The sequence below is a fragment of the Zonotrichia albicollis genome, chromosome Z, assembly GCF_047830755.1.
Source record: "Zonotrichia albicollis isolate bZonAlb1 chromosome Z, bZonAlb1.hap1, whole genome shotgun sequence".
NCBI classification, from domain to species: Eukaryota; Metazoa; Chordata; class Aves; order Passeriformes; family Passerellidae; genus Zonotrichia; species Zonotrichia albicollis.
In genome coordinates, this window is record NC_133860.1 from 87,171,402 (window position 1) to 87,194,228 (window position 22,827).

Genomic DNA, 22,827 nt, shown 5'->3' on the forward strand with positions numbered 1-22,827 from the left:
CATGGCTATGCCATGGGCTGTGCCATGGGCTGTGCCATGGCTGTGACATGGGCTGTGCCATGGCTATGCCATGGGCTGTGCCACGGCTGTGACATGGGCTGTGCCATGGCTCTGACATGGGCTGTGACATGGGCTGTGCCATGCAGCATGTGCAGAGTGTGACGGGTGGTGTGCCATGGGCTGTGCCATGGGCTGTGACATGGGCTGTGACATGGCTGTGACATGGCTATGCCATGGGCTGTGCCATGGCTGTGACATGGGCTGTGCCATGGGCTGTGCCATGGGCTGTGACATGGCTATGCCATGGGCTGTGCCATGGCTGTGACATGGGCTGTGCCATGGCTATGCCATGGGCTGTGCCATGGGCTGTGCCATGGCTGTGACATGGGCTGTGCCATGGCTATGCCATGGGCTGTGCCACGGCTGTGACATGGGCTGTGCCATGGCTCTGACATGGGCTGTGACATGGGCTGTGCCATGCAGCATGTGCAGAGTGTGACGGGTGGTGTGCCATGGGCTGTGCCATGGGCTGTGCCATGGCTGTGACATGGGCTGTGACATGGGCTGTGACATGGGCTGTGCCATGCAGCATGTGCAGAGTGTGACGTGTGGTGTGCCATGGGCTGTGCCATGGGCTATGCCATGGGCTGTGCCATGCAGCATGTGCAGAGTGTGATGTGTTGCGTGACATGCGACGTGATGACGTGTGCTGTGACACGCAGCAGGTGCAGAGCGTGACATGCCTGTGTCCGGGCTGTCCCACGTGCTGTGACACACACGTGCAGTGCGATGTGCCCCAGCTGTGCAGGGAGAGCTCCTGCACACACACCGGAGCCAAGCCTGGCACGAGGAAAGCCCTGCAGCCTGCTCCTGCACCCGCGAGCCCACCCTGACACGTGAACCAGACGCACACGAGTGAGTTCCCAGCGCCAAGCAGCCAGCTGGACGGAACCACGGCCATTGCCCACGAACCCACCAGCTGCCCCCTGCTTGATGAAGCCTTGCTCTGAGGTGCTCCTGGCTGGTCACATCCAACATCAGTTTCGACTCCTCTGAGATTGGCAGGGAATGCTTTTACTCTTTCTACCACTTTGTGCCCCACAGTGAAGCGCAAGCGTTGCAAACCACCAAAGGTTGCGTTTGCAGCTCAACAAGGCCAACGTGGCCTGGCTCTGGGAGCAAAACCCATTCTCAACAGCATTTCACAACTTCCTAGAGCCACTGCAAGGCGATCACTGAGTGAATCATCACGCGCTGTGACTGCAGGCTGGAGCTGGGCACAGAAAAGGTCACAGCAGCTCCATCACGGAAAAATATACATTTACTTTACCCTACAAATTATCATAATCTACCGGCATGCCAGCTGAAACAATGGCAGGTTAGCATCATTCCCTTATATTCCAAATTGCCAATATAAGGTATCATGTAATATTGTAATTATACCCAGGGTTTTTGTTGTTGTTATTTTCTTTAACCGTGTCATGCACCCAGTAGACTTGCATTCCATTGGGTAATTCCTTAATTAGGCAGATTTTTGAAACAAGTATTATGTACACAACAGACCGGAACGTCTCCTTTGGAGTCTTCCCAGTCTATCAGGTGATTGCATCATTAAGCCACACATGCTACGTAGTAAAAATCCTTATGAAAATTCATGAAAGAAACACACTGAGCTTGGTGCATGCTAATAACCAAGAAACATACAAATTTAGTATTTTAACTTTTAATCCCACTAAACTCCAAACAATTACAAATGAAATAATTTCTTCACTGAATTTTATTTCTTTTTTTCAGCTATCTAATAAAACCTTTCTCTTCCCACAGGAGTTGTGGAGGTCCAACCTGAGCATCTTCCCACAAATTACGCTTTACTAAATGTGCTCATGACATTTGGACATCACCAAAACACAGTGAAATAACCAAGAAAAAAGTGATCTCACTTATCTTTTAGGGCTTTTTTTCTTTTCTTCCTTTTTTTTTTTTTTTTTTTTTTTTATTAAGTCGTGATACACATTAAATTACCAGTTAATTAATCAAATTTTAATTTTTGATTGTACAGTCTGGGAAACCAAAACCTTTCCCAGAGGAAGAAATTTAGCTTGCCCGGTCCACAGTATGAGCACTGTGAAGTGATCTCTTTCTACAGAAATAAGACATTTCTACAATGCATTTTAAAGAGATGCAAATAGCATCTACAATTGACTGTGTGAAAACGCTAAAGGAAGAGACAAAACGTACAGTATTATGTATTTAAAATAAATGAATGCAATCTTTTAATACTCTCACAAGCAGAAGAGAAAACCCTAAAATATTAATTCAAAAAGTCTTCTCTACGAAACGGACAAAAACCCCTCAAGTTCACAGAGAAAATGAATGTATGCAAGATAGTGAGGATAACAACAATACAATCCCTGAATGCCTCAAAATCTTCATGGTTTAAAAGGCATCCCAATTTTCTCCAAAGGTGGTGGCATCTCTCTAGCCGTCCATGGCTAATTTTACAGGGAATGCAAAATGTTATTTAAAAACGATGGCGCATTAAACACTAACTGTTCCTGATGTGGCTCTCAAACTACAAACCTATCTCCCCTTCTATTTTAATTTTAAAGTAAGTTAGCAAACACTTCGTTCCTAATCCCTGGGGACTATCTGTATGGTGACACAAACGCACAAATTTATGACAGTAACATAAATGCTCCTCCGAAGTAATGTGCAACATTAAGTGAAATCGTTTCCTGGAAAGATATTATAGGTATCTATATTTTATTTGCCATCTTAAACATATCTGGGTCTTTATGACCTTATTTTTAAAATGTATTTCCTTTTTACATTTCCTGGTGCAAATGGACTGCATAAATAAGCAATGTGCTATGAGGCTTCAGACTAGCCGATAAACCCTTTCAATTTTCATGCCAGCTTCTTCTTTTGTAATTCAAATCTGGCTGAAAACTGGCAGCTCTGAAAACTGAAACAAGCACTGCCACAAATACCTTGTAATGCTATCGACCTTGTCTGCCCATGCAGTGAGAAAGGGGGATGCATATGTGTCTGCAGTCATCCAGATAACACAACTCATTTTTTTGGGGGGATAACAGAAGCTGGACCCGAACCGCGCACCCAAAGCAGTCATTACCAGGCAGGCTGGAGAATAAGTCTCTTCAAAATACACAGCGCATTTAAAAACCATATACAGGGCTCAGCCACTGCTTTCATTACCAATTTTAATTTAGCTCCTTCAGTTTGCTAGCCAGATAAACTCTTTAGTGCTGTTTTTTAATCTATTTGCCACATTTTATGTTTAAGATTATAGTAATATGGGACAGGAGAAGGAATCACTTTTGGAGGAAATAAAGAAATAGATCCGCTTATCGGCGCCCATCAGAAAGTTCATTAATCAGCCGGGCTTTGTGCCCCCTAAATTGAAAGGTTAAATAATCCTCTCAGGAATATTTCTCGGCACCGCCGCCAATTGTCCGGAGAGAAGCTGCCATTCACCGTGCTCCAGATCGGTGACAGGGTATTTTACCACCGTTTGGGCCCCAAACAATGACGGACAAATGGCCTGGCTCACAAAGAAACCTTTTAGTACACGGATGGAGAAAGGACCACAAGCTTTGAAGTGGGGTGGGGGAGGTGGGGAGAGCCTTGCGGAGAGGGAGGAGGAGGAGGAGGAGAAGGAAAAGGAGGTGCAGGAGGAAGAGGAGGAGGAGGAGGAGGAGGAGGAGACTCATGCACTGGGACATGTATATTTTATTGGAGTGTTTGTTAGGGGATTGCCCAAATGTTTATATACATCGCTATATATCTATATATCTGCCAGGGCACGGCACCGGCTGCCCCCACGCTAAGCATATGCATAGTTACACATACATTTATACATTAATCTAAAAACAAACATTTGCAAAGCCTGTAAAATCAGAAGATGAACAGAACTGAAGCACAGTTATATTTATTAGCTAATACACGGGGGAGCCTGACAAACCTGAAGGTTTTAATTTTTACTGTCATTCTGGATGAGTTACAGCTTCCTTTCTCCCCCTTTAATCTTTATGTCATCTACTGATGGTCTCTCACCACTGCACCCAAAAGGATGAAGTACCATGTCTGAATAAGTTTCTTAGGGGAGCACTCCTAATAGGTATTCCTTGATAAATAGACTCTTAATTTTATTTTATTTTGTTTTTTGGAAGTGGCTTCTAATCACAGCTAAAATGAAAGTAAACGTGGGAAAACCTTTCAGTTCTGCTGAGGAATATGAGATGCCAAGTAAGCAGTCATCAGTTTACTAGAAGTGAGTTTTGGGGTACGTTTTAAATAGATAGTAATTGAACCTTTTCCCTTTAAACTCCCCAGCAGCTGGACTTCAGCATGCAGCATCCTTCACTAAGGACAATTTCACAGAAGCACTTTCCTTACATTACCAACATGCCAACTGCACGTGGTAATGTTTATCCATTTTCTCATAATTTTTTCATGTGCTCTCCATTAAAGAGCATCATATTTATTCAGGAATAGCAGTTATTTGCACTTAGATTCATGACGAGTGACATTCATCCCATATATGCCCTTGTGGAAATGTGTGACAGCTTGTATACAACCACTGACAAACAAAAGCTTCTCCATCTCCCTTTTGCACACCAATTTTTTAAAGATTGTTTTCAATTCCGTGCAGTTTTTACTTTAATGTGACTTGGGACTTCCTGAATAGTATACAACTTCTAAAAATGGATCAGAGCATATCAGATTTCTGCACTCTCACACCATGTAAACATGCTGTTGACCCAAACAGTTTCCTCCAGACCAACTTTTGAGTATCTCAGTGTGATCATTTTTCCTCTCCTTCCTTCCTTCCTGAGGCTACCATCAAGAAATCAGAATGAATTTAACCAGCTCTCATCTGGCATCCAAACAGACAGAAACTGGGTATCTCAATTCAAGTAATTTTAAAGGAAGAGATTTTTCAGGGTTATTGCACAGTCCACGGAAACCCCTCAGTGTCTGTACTCCCGCACAGGTGCTCATCACTCCATTTTTTAAGTGCCAGAAGAAGTTATAAAAATTAATTAGAAACATAACTAACAGCATAGTCCAGAAACAACATAAAAATAATTTCTATTGGCTACAAGGTGAGCAGAGACTACAGGTGGAAAACATGCAAGTTTGAGGGGAGCAAAAAGAAAAAAAGGAAAAGAAAAAGACAAGCCACTTTTGGACCCCAGGTGTTAGAAGAACTGACCGTGTCAGTGAGTGTCCTCCCCTTGTGGAAAACAAGGCTCTCCCACAGCGGGCAGCATTGCCACCACTGCACTGTGGACACAGCAAGGAGCAGGGAAAGGGTAATGTAACCCAAATTCAGCATTAAAAAATGAGACAACACCAAAGGCCCGGCTTCACTCCCCTGCAGCCCAAAACTCTGTGGGATGCCTCTCTCTGTGGCCCTGGGTGGGTGGCACAGCGCGTGTGCACAGCTCACACACGCGTGTGCACGCACGGCACAGCTCACACACGCGTGTGCGGCTGCTCTGCCAGCACCTGCTCGTGGCTCCGTGCTCCTCACCACTCTGTGCGGGCCCTGCCTCCTTTAATTCCCTTTATACCGGGTTCTTCAAGACTTGAAATCAAAATCAGGATAATTCTGTCACGGGGATAGAAACTTTTCTATACACATGACAGGACCTAACAAGATGTATTAATATCATTGACATGATAGACCCTCTTGGAATTAAATCAGTGAATATTTTTAGGGAACCCTAATCCGTAGATTATTAACATGATCGAGCATAACTTGAGGAAGTTACTGTCTTACCACCACGAGCTCCGGGCTGCTGTGACACACGAATCACCAGCAAGATGAACCACGCAGTGCAAGCAGATTTACTGACTTTTTATACTTTTTCCACTTTGCAATACAGAAACGCACAAAAATCCATTTTATGGCATTTATGCGTATTATGTACAACTGTGGATTTTTTCACGTATTAAAATGTCTGTTGAATTTGCAGACGAGATTTTTGGCTTCCTACAGAATTTTGACACTGGTTCAAAGGTCTAACAAAACTTAAAAAAGACACCTTATTATCAAGTTTGGAGAAATTTTCAGGATGTAGGAGCTTTAATATGAACATTCATGATAGCACTGACAGCAGAAAGAGGGCACAGATTTTTTTTTTCTCAAATATTTTTAAAACGCATTGGAAACCTCATTTTAGCTTGAAAATTCTATTATTTAGATGGTTAATGCTTTGAAATCATGATAATATTGTAAATGCTTGCATAAGTTCACCTTTTCAAATGAAAGAAAAGAGAGGTGAAATTTTAAACTGAATTTGTAAGCATTTTAGGAAAAAATAATCTTAATCCTTTCCCTTAAGAGAACTGCAGTTGAGCATATGAAGGGGAAATATTTCAGCAGCAAACCTTCCCTGATTATTCTCTTTGATTAATTACCCACTCACCCAACAGCTTTGGTGCATCACAAAAATAACCCAAACCTCTCTGGTTTTGGGTGTGCAGGGCTGGAGGGACACAAGCCACCAAATGTCGGGGACTGCACAAAGAACGTCCGAGGCACACAGGAGTGAGCTAACCAGAGATTTGAAATAGTAAGATACATTAATTTCCATCCTCTGCTCTCCTCCACTTCCCTTTCACAGTGAAAGAGGCTGCTTTTGCAGCAAACAGGGCCCTTGACACCACCCCAACACTGAGGTGGAGCCGGGGCTCTCTGAGCGGCGCCGCTCTCCAAGGCAAGCACCCCAACAATGCCAATTCTGGAACCCCAAAATCACAGAAACGGTCAGCCAGCCCAGCTCTCCATTCCACTCTCTCCCCATTTTCACACTGCTTCCAGAAATATACAGAAATACAATTCTCGGTCAAAATGTAATCTCTCTTTAACCCTCAATTTTAAAGCACCTTTTATTTTGTTTTCTGGGGAGCAGGTGCCGAAGTGCAGGAGACAGATAAAAGTCAGAGAAGCAGGACACTTCCTACCATGGTTGCTACATGATGAAGGTGAGTGGCAGGTGGTACCCATGCTGCTGGAAGGTTCTGCATCCCACCCAAAATGTCCTTGCAGAAAATTTATACAAGGTTACTAAAGCTACTTCTTTTCCCCATCATAATCTAAATACACCTTTCAAATAAAAATTGGGAAAGAACTTTTAGCTAGCATTTGTACTGAAAGGCAATAGCATATGCTTTGAATTCATAAACCTAATAGTTATTTCAGGACTTGAAACTGTCTTTGTTTTCTGAAACAAAAAAAAAAAAAGCTATCAGACAGAATATCTTTTGTGAAATATGATTGCTCTGCAATATATTTGGGGTTTAGGTTTCTGATAGCCTCAAAAAAATCTGAAACTTGAAAGAGAGTAGGAACACAGCAAATTACAATTAGCAGGAGAAAATAAGCTGTAAAATTGGTTTGCTCACACACCAAGCTCCTCTGAACTGCTGGCTCTCTCCAGGAGAGCTGTGCAGGGCTGGCAGCATGTCAGCAGACACTCAAAACCTCTTGCAAGATGGGTCAGGTTTGGACAAGAGAGACTTTAAAACACAGAGAGTTTAAAACCAAAATATCTGCCTGTTGCTGGCCAAGGTCTGCCCCAGCTCCTCCTCTGGCTATCAGGGCAAGCAGCCTCTCAAAGGACAGGAAACCTTCCCGAACCCAAGCACCTCCCAAGCAGGTATGTGGACACCGTCATGCTCCAGGTGTTCCTGTGCCCTGAAACCCTCAAGAGTCAGAGTCATTTTTACCCTAAATCCACAACGCCGGGAATTTTGAGCTGCCTTTCCTGTAAAATATCCTGCTGAATGGATACTGAAGCAATGGCACGAGGGCCCACTCCGAGATTCCAAAATATGAAAAATACATTACCAATTTCACAAACAGACCTTTTCTTTTTTTTTTTTTTTTTTCCCCTAGAGCTGCTAGAAATAGCCATGACACACCTGGAGAGAAACTGGCCAGATGCTGAAGCATTCCAGAGAAGCGCTGACCCCATGGCCTGTGGCTTTGTGTCATGGCCAGTGGAGCCAGCCCTGCGGCCATGTCACAGCCACAGCTGCATGGAAAACAGGCATTAACCTCCTCCCCAAAATGCTTCTAAATCCATCCCTTCCCTCACTGTTCAACACCTAAAAAAATCTCTGGAAACCAAATGTCCTCTCTCTCTCTGTCGCCTAAATATTTTTTGCCAGGGTTGTGTTATTTTTTATTTTTCCTTTCTGGAAGTCACAGCGTAACAGAGAAATTGACTTCCAGGGATATGGCTTACATTTTCACTTCAGAAAAAAAGTAGCAGGCCACAAGGAATTTTAATCATGCACACAAAGAAACCTGAGCGCAACATTTAAACACAAAAGACGAATGTCCCTTCGTGTCCTTCATACACGAGGCCAAATCAGCCAGTTTCTGGTTCACCTTCCTTTATGTAAGCGGATTAAAAGTAAGATTAACAAACTGACAAAAAGTGTGTTAAATGGTAGCTTCTGCTAATTAAAAATTCTGATGGTTCTAAAGCTCTGTTGGTGGCCATCTTGCTTGGTGAGATTTCAAGAAGAAGAGGCTGGTGAAGGCAGGGCACAGGGGACGGAGCCAGCGTGGCTGGCTGGAGCGGCACCAGGGCACGAAGGGGCTTTTAAAAATGAGACATCCCTACAGAAAGAAAACACTCTGTCCCAGTGAGATTTATGTTTTAACACACATATCAACGGCGAGAAACACCTCAGGAAAATAAAAAACTTGCTCTGCTCATTTTAGGGACAGAATTTCTTTACTCAGTTGTTATTTACTGAAGAAGACTCTAACACTTGCACAGTTCACTCCTGTTTGACTGTGGTGTCCTCATCCTGGCGCTGGGCTAAACTGGCCACATCCTCTCCTGCATGGTACAAACCACTCTGACAAAAAGATGTGGTGAGATTGGAGCTGGCCCGTTTCCATCTGACAAAACACGAAACACGCTGAGCACCGTGCCCATGGCTGGCTGCTCCACCGGTGCTGCCATCCACACTCTGGGCCTTCACGGCACAAATGCACCTCACACCCAGGGCAAAACACGGTCTCTGGGCACTGAAGAGAAATAAATTTCCTCTTTTTCTCCAGTGGTGTCATCTGCTGGATGGGTGCTACCGCGAGCAGCAGCTTCAGCAGGCCGCTCAGGCCACAGAGGCCACGCAGGCCGCGGGATGGGGCTGAGGCCGCAGCCGCTGGTCAGCGCGGGCAGCCCGGCCCTCAGTGCCCCCTGGATGGCCAGCACAGAGCCCCAGGCTGCCCACAGCAGCAGCAGCAGCAGCAGCAGAGGGGACAAGGGCTGGCCATGCAGAATGTGAGCCCCAGCGCTGCCCCTCTGCAGCCTGGGCCCACTGAGGACAGCAGCAGCCATAGGCCGCACTGCCGCAAGGTGCACAGGCAGCAGGTCAAACTTAAGGGGAAATACTGTATTTTTTAAATATACTAAAAAACTGAAACAAACAAAAGACAATCATTGGGTGCCCTCTCACAAGTTTTTCCATTGATATTTTAGTGTGATTTAGGGTTTGTCTTTTTTGTTTTTTAGAGGGCTATAACCTGGCCTCCACCTAAAATGCATAATAAATATCACTACATTTATAGCTCAAATCTGAAGTGACAGGAGAAAGGGAATGAGAAAGAGGCCAGTGCTCTGAGGGTGAAATAACACTGCAGAGTGCACCCCTGTACCCGTAGGGTGCAGAGGGGACAATGTGACAGCATGTCTTGAGGAACATGGGCTGTGCTTTTCGGGATTTGTGGAGCACCTGGCATTTAGAAAGTCACAGCTGTAAGCAAAGCTTCCTCAAAACCCAGAACAAAGAGCTCAATAAGGCCTCCAAATGCCTTGTGCCCAAAAAAAATCACATGTATCATCACTGACACTCCAGCAAGCTATGGTTAAAACTGTTTTTCCTGACTCTGTCAAAGAAGTCTTTGTCCTGTTATTTGATTGACAATAACCCCTTTGATAAGCCTTAGTGGGTATGAACCAATTCACAAAATACACGAATAAAACTTGAAATGTATTTTGACAAATATAATTGCCCTTCTCTGATACAGGAGAAACACGGAGTGTAGTTGTGATGAAAACAATCTGTAAAAGTTTTAAATCACCGTCTTAAAGAGATTATTAAATAGTATTTTAAACCACAGTGGGAGTTGGATTTTTCTGCTGACTTGGATTGGCTTTTTTTTCAGAATAATTTTAGTTAAAAGAGTTGAAAGAGTAAGTTCAAAGAAAGTACTTTCAGCCACGAATAAAGCTCTGATTATCACACAGCCCTTAGATTTAAGCTTCACTGCATGCCTTATGATAATCTTTTTTTCCATCAAAAGGCAAATTACAATATTCAATTTACAATCCTTTTTGCCAGTTCTTCATAAGATTCCTTGCGCTGGCAGTCTTTTTTGGCTGGAATAAGATGTTTCTGCCCATACAACAAATTATTTGCAATGTGCTCAAATTTGTCACCATGGCCAACGTCAACAAACCCCAGCACCATGCCCAAGAGCAGAGAGGGTTTGTTATTGAGTCATTGTTTGAGCGGCCCTGCACGCCATGCAGGGGCTCCGAGGAGTCAATAGATGGCAGTCCATCTCCTAGGAAAGTGACCCAAAATGAATGAAATAACCAACAGCCTCACGAAGGACTGACGGGGAAGGCCGGGTGGTTCCTCACCAGCGTACACAGAAATTAAGCAAGAATACTTTACAGGAGGCAAAACACTCAGACAAACTCTGTGACAGCCCTCTGTGAACGGTGCCAAAATCTGGTGTATTATCACCAAACTGAACGCCCCAGCTCCTCTGCACGTACGTGGACCTGCACATGTGGGATGCTCGCCATCAAGTTATCAAAATCAGTTTAACTCCAGTGCTTGTGCCCCTGGCTGAAGGGCAGGAAAAGCTCTCCTGTGGCCCCCAACAGCTGGGCAGCCTCTGTGGGCCATGACAGCATCAACACCACTTTTCTGTTAAACCTGGTATTTTTCCTAATGCTGCTCCCCTCTTTGTACCAAAATATGCAATTTTCCTACAACAGGAAAATTGCATGATAATTTCTATGGTGAAATACTACAGTGCTGATATGAGACTAAAAAAACTTGGCTTTTTGTTACAATCCTACAGCTACATATATATATATATATATATAAATATATTTAAACATAATATATAATTCTAATTCTAATTTAGAAGTTTTGTTTCTTGCCAGAACATTATTTACTTCTGCTCTGCTTCAGGCGCAAAAGAGAACATTTAAAGGGAATAAGAAAACATAAATTATAAATAATTCAGATAATGCAGATTTTTTTCATTTACTTATTGCAAATATCAGCCATGTCTTTTACATACAAATTTTTAAATTCCAGGCTTATCCAACTGCCAATGTAACTTTGAGCCAAAGGTACTCTTCCCATGCAAGAAATGAAGGGGAGCAAAGCATTTCCCACATGCCAGAAATGTGTATTATTTGCAGATAAACTGCAATTCACTGCAAAGTAAAAATCTTATTGGAAGTAAAAATTTATTGGAAGGTAGGGCCTGATTCAATACCAATTAATCTGTGAGTGTGCCTATTTGACCACATTTCAAAATGTACCTAGAATGCACCACAAATTTCCAAAGGGGTATTTTTAATAATATGCCCATATTTGTAACCACTACATTTTCTAACAAGAACTTGTTTTGACACCTTCTCTTAGTTTTACTTTACATTAACTGTAAACCCTGAATGCTTTCTAAAAAATCCACAGAAATAATTTCCTATCTCAAGATACCTCAAATTTTGTCCTGGCACGGCGCTTGGTCAAGTTTAAGATGCCCCCTGTTTTTTTTTTTTACAGACAAAAATATTTTATAAGTGTTGATGGCAATGCACTTTTTGAGGAATTTTCAATTCAGGCAGGTAGGATTAAAATTAAATTACATCTTTTATCTCAGTAAAAACCAGAACCCAGGATGTTACTGCACCAAATATTTCTATTTGATTATTAAGTTCCAAGTGTTATAAACATTTCAGAAATTGTTTTTACATGCACCCTTAGGGATTATAATGAAAGACAGCATTTACCTTTTTCCTTCATCCATTTTAAAACCAAACCAAACCAAGACAAACAAAAATACTCAGTGAATGCACCTTTTTTTGGCTTACAATGTTTGAAAAAAAAAAAAACCAAAACAAAACCAACCAAACCAACAAAAAGTCTTTACCAAATCTGTTTAAAAGTAAATTCTCAGGAAGGGTGGAGGATTTCCAGGGCAGATCTTTGTGTTAAAATCATTATGCACAAAACACAAATGAGAGGTTTAAAGTGCAGATTTTTTCTATTCATTGAATTTTGAAGAAAAAAACAGAAAAAAGAGCATTCCACTGCCATGAAGAGGTGGAGGCACAAATTATAAAGCACATCCCATCTACTGTTTCAGAGAAAAAAACAAAGATCCAAAAAGAAAAGTAGTGGAGAAACTTTTCTACTTTGTTGAGAGCAGAGAACAGGGGTTAATTATCTGTAACAGCGAAATTCGTGTGAGGCCGATCTGGGGAGCAATGAAAAGTTCAGGGGAACAACAAACCCCTGATTTTTTAAAGGTGTTTTTTGTCTGTCAATTTTAGAAATTAATATATTTAAGAACTGTGACACCAATGCAAGAATTTGTTTTTACTGGTTAAATACTGTCCGAGGTTTCACTATTAACCAAATTTGTATGCATTTTGTTGTATTTTTATATCTATTTTACATACGAGGAAAAATCCTAAGTAATAAACTGGTACAGTTTCACAAAGTTTTATTTTCTTGTTTCAGGGATTAACGATCAACTAAGGCAGGCCAAACAAGCAGTCACAGCTAAATCCTCACTAATTATAAATTATCTGCAAAAGTTTAAGAGGTGTTTTTCCTTAAATTCACATCTCCACTCTAACTGAGATTTATTTCACTCATCTAAGAAGAAAGCTTTGTCACACAGAGTGACAAATTACCAGCATCTGGGATATCTGAGATGGGATTACAGCTTCTGCTGTGCACCCCAACTTAAAATTTAACGCTCTTTCCATGTGTAAATGTGGTCACTGAGAGAAGAGAGGCAAAGCACTAATTTAATTATTACAGTATTAAAATGAAAACAGAAGTTTTAAAGATGCTTAAAAAATAGTGACAGTGTTTCATCGCCTTCTTCAGTTCAAAAACTCTTGAGATGTTTATTATCTTCTCAGAGAAGATGCTTATCTATATTTTATGGTCAGCAGTTCACAGAGGAGTAAATAGGTTGGGTGTAGAAGAAAATAAAAAAGGTGTTTCTACTTACTGTTAGGTGATACTGCCTCCATATTTCTGGGCAAGCCTGGAAAATAAAAATATTGATCAGCTAGGAGCATGAAACAAGGTGCTTTACAGCCTGTTGGTTTTGGCATAACACAGTATCCACTGGTGTCGGTCACAGGAAAATAAGAAGCTTAACTGAAAGGGTCTGCATTTCAGCTTCAAAAACCCGGCTAGACAGTTTAATTGAATTTTACACTGGTTTAACACACTCCCTGCCATTGTCAGAAAGCCAGTAACAGTTTTCTCTCTGCCCTTTTTCTCTGAGGGGCAGAAGTTTGGGAGAGCAGCGTGTTCGTGACTGTAGGAAGCATTAATGCTGCAAAACAAACAGGGGCGGATTTAAATTCTACATTTTCTGACATTTTAAATTTACATAACGCTCTAGAAATTAAAGCACAAGGTGCCTTCCTTTCATGTACGAACAGAAATATTTTATCTTTTTTGTACGTATCTCTTTCCTAATCAAAATATAATTGTTACATGTAATAATCCTCAGCAGCCTCATGTCAGATGAGTTGTAAACAAGAACCATAACAGATTGCTTTAATGTTGCTATTTTTACAATGACTTGCTAGCTTTTTTTTTTTCACTTTTAATTTTTTTAAATCGCCAGACTTTCATAAAAGTCCTAAGTGCAGCCCTTGGAAAAAAAAATTCAAGGAGGTTTTTGAGTCACAGAAGTGACACAATTGACCTGAGGGACACACGAGAGAGGGTAAAGAGGAAAACGTGGATCTTTAAAACAAAATCAGAACATGCTGGTGGTCACTAAAGCTCAGATCACTCTCTCAGAGGTTCTTAATGCTTTTACAAAATGTACGATATTTCTCATGGCCCCTGAGGCAAAGACAGACACAGAAATTGTGTCACTTTTTGTCATTTTGGTACACAGCTACTGCAGCGGAGGGCTTTCACTTCTCTTTAGAAATTTACCTTCTTATAAGAACAGCACCGTACTCATTTGAACAATTACTAACTTGGTTTGTGAACCTTCATTTTAAGAAGAGAAAAAGAAATGTAGTATTCCACGGCTTCTCCATCATACGCTGCAGCTGCAATTTCGAACACTGAAGCCTCATGACTACTTGCAAATGAGTACTATTAACACTTCTTTAGATTTTGAATAAATTTTTCACTTGTGCCCAAAATCTTGCCTTCTTTTATTTTGATGGAGCATGTTAATAAAAAAAAACCAAAAAACACACACAACAACCAGTATCTCTCAAAATAAAATCCAAGTTTTTGCCAGTCACCCTGTGGCACATACAGTGTGTTTTTCCCAGATGTGATGGAAATGATATTATTTATTATTCATTCCACCAGTAACATAATTGTCTGCAGAAAAATCTACAATCTGTTCTGTGTAATGGTTCAACATTTCTCCTCTTACTCAAATGCTGTGTGTAAATATTTGAGTTTTATATTAATATTTCTATAAAGAAAATGTGTGAAGGACATCACATTCCTCACCGAGGATCTGACAGTTTGAACACACTCAAGCTGTCTTTGAGCACAAACAAAAGGATTTTCCTCCTTCCCTAACTTAGCCAGGGTTCAGAGAGCAACATATAAACACCCTGTAGCCTGTAAAAATATTGTACCAGAGCTCTTAGGGTCTCCCTGAGAGCTGAGGAGGTTTCAGCTGCGCAGGACAGCTGTGCTGGTCCAGCTCAGGGGTAGCAGGCAGTTATTTATACATTAGTTCTGGATACTTTTCGATTACCACAGTGTGCCCGGGCTAATATGGTTGAACAATTGCAATCAGTGAGTTGCGCTATCCTGGCAAAATGCCACTCTGTGCTATGACCTTTACTCACACGACTGCTATTTAATAATCATCATCCTCATCATCATCAAAATTACTTATTTTTGAATAATTGTTCGGTTGGGCATTTTTTCTGCTCGGGACACAAAGACGTCACTTTGAGCAAAAATCTGCAGCTGTGAGTGAGAAGCACAGCTGGCAGAGCTCTCGTCAAAACCCTGGAGAGGCACAGCCCCAGCCCTGCGTGGTGCTGTCCAGAGGTGGGTTTTATCCTCAGGGACCTGCTAAGGCTGAGGCAAAACCAGCACAAGGAGAGGATGAAGCTGGCGAGGGAAGGCTAAGCATATTCCTTCATTCAGCTGGCGGCTTGGGGAAATACTGCTCCAGTGGGGTACAACAGCTGAGGAGGGGTCACTGGTAAACAACAGCTCTTTGGAGATGATGCTTTTAACCAGGAACCTCGTTACTTTGCATCAGCTCAGGGCTGTTGTCTGCATCTGATATCATGGAATGACAAACAGTATGATTAACAATTACTACCAAATACCGGCTCCTCAAATGAGGCAGGGAGGTTTGCTATGGTAGACAGCGTAGCCAGGCAGAACTGCTGCCAAACCCACCATTTTCCTTATTTATTTAAAATAACTTAACCATGAACGGCCCTCCTTTAGAGAAAAGCCCCTGTGGTACCCAGCTACGATGGCAGCGTGATGAACTACATTAAAATAAAATGGCATTTATTTCCTGCCCCAGTGGTCTGACCGTACTCGCATTTAGATATACCAGCACAAAAGGTGCCCACTCCAGAGGGCAGAGGCGTGCGGTGAGGGCAGCGGACCCGCACATGCCACCACCTCGGGCCACTGCTGTCCCCTAGGCCAGTGCTGTCTCCAGAGCCGTGCCACATCTGTCCCCAAAGCCACCGATGTGCCCTGACCCACTGCCGTCCCTAGAGCCCCGCCTCTGCTGTTCCCAAAGGCAGCTGTCCGCAGTGCCACCGCTGTCCCCAGAGCCATTTCTGTCCCCAGAGCCGTGCCACTGCTGCCACGGCCCTGTGCAAGGGCAAGGCCTCACTCGTGCCTGAGGCTGACCCTCTGCACGGCGCCATAATGGCAGAATCGAGACTGGGTGCTGCACGTTTTGACCCATATTGAATTTTATCAGGTGCTAATTATTGTTTTACCAGAACAAGGGCTTAATGCATCTGTTGTTTAATTCCCACTTCCCTATTCTCCAATGTGAACATCAAAGAAAATAAAACACTCAATCTCAAACAGCCCCTGACAGCAGACCGGGACTCGAGAGCTCAATAGACGAGGCCCTTGCCACCAGTTCTCATATTTCCACAACAATGAGCAAACACAAAACCGGCACTAAGCGGCCTTTGCTGCTTTCCGCTCCCCTCGGCCGGGCGTCTGCCTCGCGCCGAGGGCCCTCGACGGCGGCGCGGCGGGGCGCGGGCGCGGGCCAAGGATTAGCCCCGCTAACAGGCGAGCGCCGGCCAAAGGCGAGCCGAGCCCGCTGTACTGTATTTGGCGTATGAATAACCAAAATGCACGCGCTGACAGGAGACCGGGACGGGCCCGCGGCTCCCCGGGAGAAAATGTAGCTGTGATGAGTGACAGGGCTTTCAGGAAATATGTTCACAATCACAGACAGTGAAGGCCATGACCTAGATCGTTTAAGAGCTTGTCTTGTCAAATTATCAAAAGCTTCTTCGTCTCTGAATAAAGAGTGACATAAGTGAGTGTCAGAAAGCTGCAGGCTGACAAGCCAAGCATACAATAACAGCATGCACGTCACATACTTGCCGAACACCGCCACGGCTAGCGGCAAATCTTAATGAGAGCGCGGCTGGCCCAGGAGACTTGGGTCCCTGCTGGCACAGCTACTCATCTCGCAAAAATCCTTCAGCTCCGAGTCAGTTATGGTCTGACACGACGACTACAATTACTAAACACAACTTTTTAACAGAATCCTCTGGTGCTTTGTCAAAGAGGCAGCGGCTGCTCGGAGCTGCCCCGCCGCAAGCCACCACAATAAAACAAAAGATTTGCCAAAACACACACTTTTCATCACCTCCGCATGGGAACTGCCGCGGAAAACACACAATGCTTCCCTTCAAAGGCGCTCCTGCGCAAGCAGATGTCGAGACCTCTCCCCACGCTGGCCGCGCAGACAGGGGAGCGCGGTGTCGCCGTGCCTTTGGTGGCACGGCCGTGTGCTCACCCTCACCTCACCCTGCGTGGGCAGGACACCGGGCAGCTCAGGACACACAGCACACATGGTGCTCTCTGCCCAGGGAAAACGGGCCCACGGATGCCAGCTGCCCCCGCGCAATGAGCCCAGCACCTGCAGCTCCAGCCCGGCCCAGCGCAGTGTGCCACAAACAACAAAGGCTGAAGGAACCTGCCCGCAGAGAAGGAGTCAGTGGCAGCTTGCACAATCAGAACGTTCTCAGAATATGCCAAGAAGATGCCAGTCGAAGCAACCAGCTGGTTCATGGGAAGGAGCGCTGACAACAGTGGTATTTGGGCATTTGGATGGGGCCATCAGACACAGCGTGGCTGCAGGGCACCAAGCACCTGGGCACTGCTGTCTGCCCGCTGCTGGAGAGCCATCCGGCCCACCAAGCACCTGCATGCTGGTTTCCTGGGCGTACATGGAGACACTGCCCCTCTGCCTGCTTCCTGCAGATCCATGGAGCCCGTCTCCCAGCCCTGCTGCACACCAACCACAAGGCTCATGGCATCCACTGAACTGCCACTGAATCAGTCAAAAGCAGCTCCTCTATGACCCTCCCAGGGAAACCACGCAAGGCCGGGCTGCTTCCAGAACACCTCCAGCTAAGAGGACTCTGCATGCTCTCAGCACCGTTTCAGGAGAAGAGGCTGATCTTGCAGGTCATGAATGTATGACCTTAAAATGGTTTAAGTAACTGTGAATGTTTCCTAAGCAAACAAGGTGAAGCACCTTGAGCTGCCTCACATTCACTTCTGGATCAAAGTGGAAAGTCAGTTTGACAGACTGTGCACAAAGGCCTGTTCTGCACCCTCTATGTTGCAGCAAAGGGGAGTAAGCTTGCTGAGAAGGACAAATTACAATTTCCTTTGAGCATTCAAAGCATTCAAAACATGTTTGATAACAAGGAGATTTCCCTTTTTTACAAAGAGTCACATGGGAAAGACAAGGGGCAATAGCTCCAAGTTACTCCTGGGGAGATTTCAGGTGGACACAGGAGAAAATTTTCACGATCACAACAATCGTCTCTTGAGGGAAGTGATGGATTCCACAAAACTGGACACTCTTAGGATTTGGCTGGGCTGTCTTGTGTAGACCATGCTTTTGCCCAGAAATGTTGGCAGTGATGATCAGATGATCCATGAAGTCCCTTTCAACCTGGTGTTGTAGAATTCTGTGATTTCTCTTCCAAGAACTGCTCCTATTTCCTCTGGAGGCAGGGCAGAGCTGCATCCCTCAGCAAGGAGGCTCCAGGTCTGCTGCTGACCACACAGAGTCACCCTGGACTGTCTCTTCTCAACCTGGCTTCTATTGCCAGGTGTACTGGAAGAAATTATGACCCCTGACCACTGTCTCCCATGAGAGATGATTCTGAAGCTCTCTACAGACCATTCCCTCTGTCACCTCCCTTGCAGGCTGAGGAGCTGTGGCCATGCTGAGGGATACAGAAGGCAGGGACCAAAGCTTTTCCCAGGCGCTCCTGCTTTCCTGATGATTCCTAATGTTTCAGCAGTTTGGTTTTCTTTTTTACAGCTTGTGAAGACTAAACTGATTTTTTTTGACTAAACTGATTTGAGAATCATATCTCATAACTAGGATTGGAGTGCTGAACAGTAAGATGCAGAACCTGTTATTCCATATGCCAAGATGGGATTGTTTTACTTTACATTTATTGCCACTCAATGTCAATTGCCATTTTATAGTGTTCTCCCTCTGACTCTTAGAGTTCTCGGGCAGCTCTGCACAGCTGGCTCACACCACTGACTCTGTAAGTAATTCAGTCTTCTCAGCCACTCTTGTTGCCCCATTGCTGACCCTTTTCCATGTCACACTAGCATATCCCACCTTTATCCTCTTACTCCATGCCCGTTTAGTTTGCATGAAAGCTTTTGGAATTTGCAGACTATGTCACCTGGATCATGTTTATACACATGCTTGTCAACCTGCACCTTTGAAGAACTCCAGAGATCCACGAGAAGTGGGATTTGGTTTACAAAACAGCCCTGAGTCACCCCACGTCTACGATGTTTATGCACCCATGCCAACATGCCACCACCATGGTTCTTGCCCCTGGCTTGGTGCACATGTGCAGCTGGCAGTCTGGGACCCCCAGCTCTCCCTGGGACATCCCTACCCTCTGTTCTTGCATTGAAAACTCAGTCATGCACCAAGCACAAGGTGCCTGCTGCCGTGGCCGGGCCGTTTCACCCTCATGCTCCCCTGCAGCTTTTGGGCACACACCCAGACACTGGCTGCTACCCAGTTTTGGTAACAGCCTAGCGCTCACAGATTAGTAGGAACACTCACATTCTCTTCCATCCGACAGCCTCTCTGGTGCTCCCCTCCACTAAATAAGGTTTCAGTATGGGAACACCCCTGGTTTTCTTCACTACGGACATCCCAGATGCAAAAAACACCTTGAGGCCATGAGCAGCAACCTTGTCCTGTCCAAGTGTGCCTTTTATGTCTCGACCACCTGTTGGTTTCACAGGCTTTCTGCTCTGGTCTCAGGACAGGTTTACTGTCGGTTTTGATTGCTCTGCTTCTGCTCTGCCACGCCATCTCTCTCTCTGAGGACTGGGCAGGTGAGCTCCTGCTCTGATGGCCCAGTATTCACCCAGGTGAATGACACAGGGCAGCTTCACAACTCCCATGCACCACACAAAACTGCCTGAAGTTTTAAAGAACAACTTTTCTGAATAAAGGTGGACCCAAATGAGCAGAAAAAATATATGCTGTGAGGTTCCTGATAACCTGCATGGCTCAGGTAGGACTTCAATGCTTGTATGATACAGCCCTCATGGCTCTTTAAAGAAAAGGACACCAGTTTATGAAACTCGTATCATAAAATGTGGAAAAGAGAAAAGATGGCAAAGAAAAGATGCTTGATTACAGTTTGCGATTTTGTCTCACTGCCTATCAGAATGACGGTGCAGAAATGTACAATTCATATTCTTTAAAAGTATTGCGGGCACATTAGCTATAAGCAAAAGTACACCTGGCACACATTCAAATATCATAAGAAATAGCAACTCCTAAATACACTGGCTGACCTTTGCACATCTCATGTACCACTGTGACATGCTCTTTGACCAAACAGAAAAAATAAAGCCAGGAAGGAGACATTTAGAAAGAGATTAAAATATTTCTGAGTTTCAAAAAAATCCAGTGTTTATGGAATCTCACAGGTGTATTTGAAAACCAAACATATAGGCCATATCTATAGTTAGAAACTGAAGTGTGAATGTATGCCAAAATTATCACAATTTGCCTTTAATTCTTATTTCTGTTTAATTCAAGAGAAAAAAATACCATGAAAGCTTGACTGCTACATATAGGACTGAATTTTGGGGACATATAAGACCATAATAATGTAATACAAGACGAAAGACAGAGACAACTATGTTCGTTCTCCCTTTCGTTTTCTTCTATGTCTTATTTGAGCAGATCTTGTCAAACACAAAGCCTTCAAACTACATCTCTCTAACAGTATTTTCACTGATTAATATCTGATCACAGTGAAAGAACCACAGATCTGGTGCATCCTGATGCATCAGAGTTACTCTTTACTCCTTCCCGGTACGCTTGCAGCACTGCGTCTCCTGATTTCAACCTCCCTACCCCTTTCCTTCCCCAGGAAAAAGGACCTTTGTGTCCACCGCTGCTCAACTGAACCAAACTAAAGACCAGGTGTTGACAAGGCTTTGGTTTGTGCTCTTTGAACCATTCTCCATGAAAACGCTGGCAGTGTAAAGCAGTGACGAAACACAACACTTCCATATGCTTACACAAATAGGCACTGTGTAAAATCAAAGCATCATGAAGAGATTGTAGCCATTGTAAATTCAGTTTTTGACAGACACAGAGCAAACCAGGGCTGGTTTCTGTGCCAAGGGCCATACTCACATCAGCATAGTGGCCCTTCATGTCGCAGCGGTTGCAGTGCTTGTTCCAGTAGGCTCTCTCCAGGCATTCCCTGAAATAGTGCCCGGGCAAGCAGCAGTTGAGGCAGAAACGTGCTGGGCAGCTGTGCTGCAGATGGTCTCTTCCTGCACACAGACAGCATGGGGGAACTTTCTGTGGAGAAACAGAAGCAGAGCCGTGTGAAGTGACAGTGTTCCAGTAGATCCTTCAGCCCTGTGGACCCCGCAGGGGCTGTATCGGGGAGCTGGAGGGGCACTCGCTGCCATCCAGACTCTGCAGCACAAACTCAGCACATGGAGGGACAAATGTGACACACAGCCAGCCATTCTGAGGCCAAGCCTGCACCTCTGTGAAGCCAGTTTTCCAGTGAGTGAGGGTGTTTGCCCCCAGGGTCGTGTGGGATGTGCTCATTCTGAGTGTCCTCGTGGGTGACAGCCCCAAGGACCAAGGGTTTCACAGATTGCTAAATCCAGGCTGTCGTGCAATGGTTCCCACTTCTTTACAATGTACTGACTGACTTTTAAACCCCTAACCACAGGGCAAACTTTTGGAATATGTGGCATCCATCTCAGCTTAAAGTTAGCACCAGTTTTGTCTTGTCCATGGTTTTTAACACTGTTCTTATCATGGCTCATTATACTTTCTGTTTTCACTTATTTACTAAGGGTGTAGTTCTGATTCAATAGATTCTCCTTGTTGAAAGTACAATTAAAAAATATTTTATACTTGCTGACCATTTTACCATATGAAAAAAAAAAAAAAAAGATGTTTCTGTATGGCATTTGTTTTTTTTTTTTTCCTCAGTTTACAGCCACATGGTTTAGTGGAAGTTGTTCCTGCCCATGGCAGGGGGTGGAACGAGTTAATCTTCAAAGTCCCTTCCAACACAAACCATTCAATATGATTCTATATGATATAATTCTGCACGTTTTTCTTTTATAAAAACAATCAAAGCAATGTCAGCACCAAACAGAGTGACACTTTCACACAGTAAACTGACTTTGTGCAAGCTACCCTGCAACTCAGAGCACTGCTTCAAAGAAAGGATAAACCACTGAAACAACTTCTCCAACAGCAAGCACAAAGGTATATCAGGAACAGCTGAATGCTCAAGTGATTTAAGCATTGCATTTACCTTTGGAGTGGGACAGTTCTTGGACAAATGCCCTGGTCTGTGGCAGTTCCTACAGGTGACGTTTTTGTCCGCTCTGTAGTAGCGCATGCTGCTGTGCCGCACGCCCGCGTAGTTGGAGATCTGTGCCTGGTGAAACACAGAGAGAAATGCACTTACCACTTGAGATCCTGTGCTTTGGGAACTGGGAATTAGAAAGGTCACTGCTGGCAGTGATCCAGCGGAAATCTAATGTTTCCCGTGTACAATTTACACATCCAGCTTTGGAATGGGTAATTCTGCTACAGAGAAACCTGCATTGTCTGGAAGGAAAGTTCTCATTCGAAATTCTGCTTCAGGACATTCTTTTTTGCTATTTAAAACTTCAGTTGTGAAGCTTTCCCTCAATTAGCCAAGATTTACTCACTGTGCTATGTCACAACAA

General features: G+C 44.0%; 1 protein-coding gene across 2 annotated transcripts in view; it reads right to left on the reverse strand.

The window, feature by feature from the left end:
• The window catches only part of ZCCHC7 (zinc finger CCHC-type containing 7), an 89,372-nt gene that overhangs the window by 9,352 nt on the left and 57,193 nt on the right, over window positions 1–22,827 (reverse strand). For both annotated transcript variants that reach the window (XM_074532669.1, XM_074532670.1), the window contains exons 6-8: window positions 22,407–22,532; window positions 21,254–21,424; window positions 13,325–13,360 (exon numbers count right to left, since the gene is read on the reverse strand). In XM_074532669.1, coding sequence (XP_074388770.1) covers window positions 13,325–13,360; window positions 21,254–21,424; window positions 22,407–22,532 — 333 coding nt within the window. The remainder of the gene's footprint in view (window positions 1–13,324; window positions 13,361–21,253; window positions 21,425–22,406; window positions 22,533–22,827) is intronic.